Source organism: Cynara cardunculus, assembly GCF_001531365.2.
Source record: "Cynara cardunculus var. scolymus isolate 2C chromosome LG 11, CcrdV1, whole genome shotgun sequence".
Taxonomy (NCBI): domain Eukaryota; kingdom Viridiplantae; phylum Streptophyta; class Magnoliopsida; order Asterales; family Asteraceae; genus Cynara; species Cynara cardunculus.
Genome location: NC_037538.1, coordinates 17,054,989 through 17,057,068, shown reverse-complemented (window position 1 = coordinate 17,057,068; position 2,080 = coordinate 17,054,989). Strand labels below are relative to the sequence as shown.

Genomic DNA, 2,080 nt, shown 5'->3' with positions numbered 1-2,080 from the left:
TTTTAACCTGTAAACTCCCAACATTCTCTGGAGAAAGAGATATGGTGAAGATAATGTGTTGGTTGAGGGAGATAGAATCTGTATTCAATACTAGTAAGTGTTCTTATAAGGATAAAGTCAGATTTGTTGTGTCAATGTTGAAGTCTAATGCATTGTACTAGTGGGATATTGAATATCATTAACAAGACCCAATGTTTTGCAAACAATGTCTTGGATGGAATTTGTTGACCGATTGAGGGAACAGTTCTATCCAAAAGTAGGCGTCAGACAACTAGAAGAAGAATTCTTAAAGTTAGATCAAGGTAATCAAACGGTAAGGGAGTACACTGAGAAATTTATCGAACACTCCTGATTTGCAGAATATTACATTTCGTCAGAATCTCGTAAAGTCGAGAGGTATATCTGGGGATTAAAGCCTTCGATACGAGAATTTGTAATTGCAATGAATCCTTCAACTTTTCCACTGGCGGTTGATGTGGCCAAAACAACAAAAAGGAAAAAGAACCGAAAGAGAGAGGAGAAGGTGATTGAGAAAATGAAATAGGAAAGGTCTCAGACTGAATATAGAAGACCAAAATTTGTAAAGAAAGGAAATCGTGCTGCCCAACGATTTAGTGAAAGACCCTGCCAAAGACGTCATCGTGTTCATCAGGGTGATTGTAATTTTGAACAGAGAAAGTGCTATAGATGTGGGGAGCCGGGGCACTTGTCTAGAAATTGTCGGATTCCTCAACGATGTTTTCATTGTAATTCTCCTGGCCATATTAAGTCAGATTGTCCCCATTTAAGGGCTCCAAGATTGACTCTAGGTGAAAATACTCCGAGTACGTGTAGGGGAGTCAACATCCGAATAGGTGAATGGGATAGGGCGAGGGGTCGATCTTTTCAGACGACAAAGGAAGAGGCAGAGGAAACCCCCGATGTGGTAACAAATACATTTCTTATCAACTCTATACATGTCAAGGTGTTATTTGGTTCTCGTTCAAATTATTCATTTGTATCACCTTTATTTACGGGATGTTTATACGTGAATTCTGTGCCTCTTGACTATATTTTCGTAATTGATTTCGCTAATAATAGTCAAGTATCTATTACCCGTGCTTTTGATAAATGTTAAATTGAGATTGAGGGATGTGGGTTACCGTTTTATTTGTTCCCAATGCCAATGAGAGAGTTTGATGTTGTGGTGGGCATAGATTGGTTAGCAGAAAATCAGACCAGCATTGTTTGCAATAAAAAAATGATCAGTATTGATTTATTGGAAAATGGTTGATTTTGATTTTTGGTAATCGGCAGGATCATCACAACAGCCTGATATCTATCATGAAAGCCTGAAAATGTGTTCAAAAAGCTGTCAAGGATTTCTAGCTTATGTAGTCGATTCAAAGAAAGAAATTCTTGTTGTCTGTGAGTATCCCGAGGTGTTTCCGGAAGATTTGACTAGTTTACCACCTGATCGATTCATGGAGTTTATAATTGATTTAATGCATGGGGTAGCACCAGTAGCCAGGGCTCCATATCGTCTGGCACCTTCTGAATTAAAAGAATTAATGATCCAATTAAAAGAATTTGCTTGATAAAGGCTTCATCAGACCAAGTACTTCTCCTTGTGGTGCTCCGATATTGTTTGTTAAAAAGATAGATGGAACAATGAAGACGTGTATCGATTATCGAGAACTAAATAAGTTGACGATAAAGAATGAGTATCCTTTACCAATAGTAGATGATTTATTTGATTAACTAGTTGGAGAAAATAATTTCTCCAAGATCGATTTACGGTCAAAGTATCATCAACTGAAAGTCAGAGATGAAGATATTATCAAAACAGTGTTCCGAACCAAATATAGACATCATGAGTTTTTGGCCATGCCGTTCGGTCTAACAAATGCTCCAGCGGTCTTCATAGATTTAATGAACTGGGTATCATCAACTGAAAGTCAGAGATGAAGATATTGTCAAAACAGTGTTCCAAACCAGATACAGACATCATGCCGTTCGGTCTAACAAATGCTCCAGCGGCCTTCATGGATTTAATGAACTGGGTATGTAACGAATATATCTTGATAAATTTATTATTGTA

General features: G+C 37.5%; 1 protein-coding gene across 1 annotated transcript; it reads left to right on the top strand.

Moving 5' to 3' along the window:
- The first annotated feature begins 205 nt into the window (after positions 1-205).
- LOC112521786 lies at positions 206-1,577 on the top strand. The gene is made up of 2 exons (XM_025130781.1): positions 206-302; positions 1,297-1,577. The coding sequence occupies exons 1-2, from the start codon at positions 206-208 to the stop codon at positions 1,575-1,577; spliced, it is 378 nt and encodes a 125-aa protein (XP_024986549.1).
- The last annotated feature ends 503 nt before the right edge of the window (positions 1,578-2,080 follow it).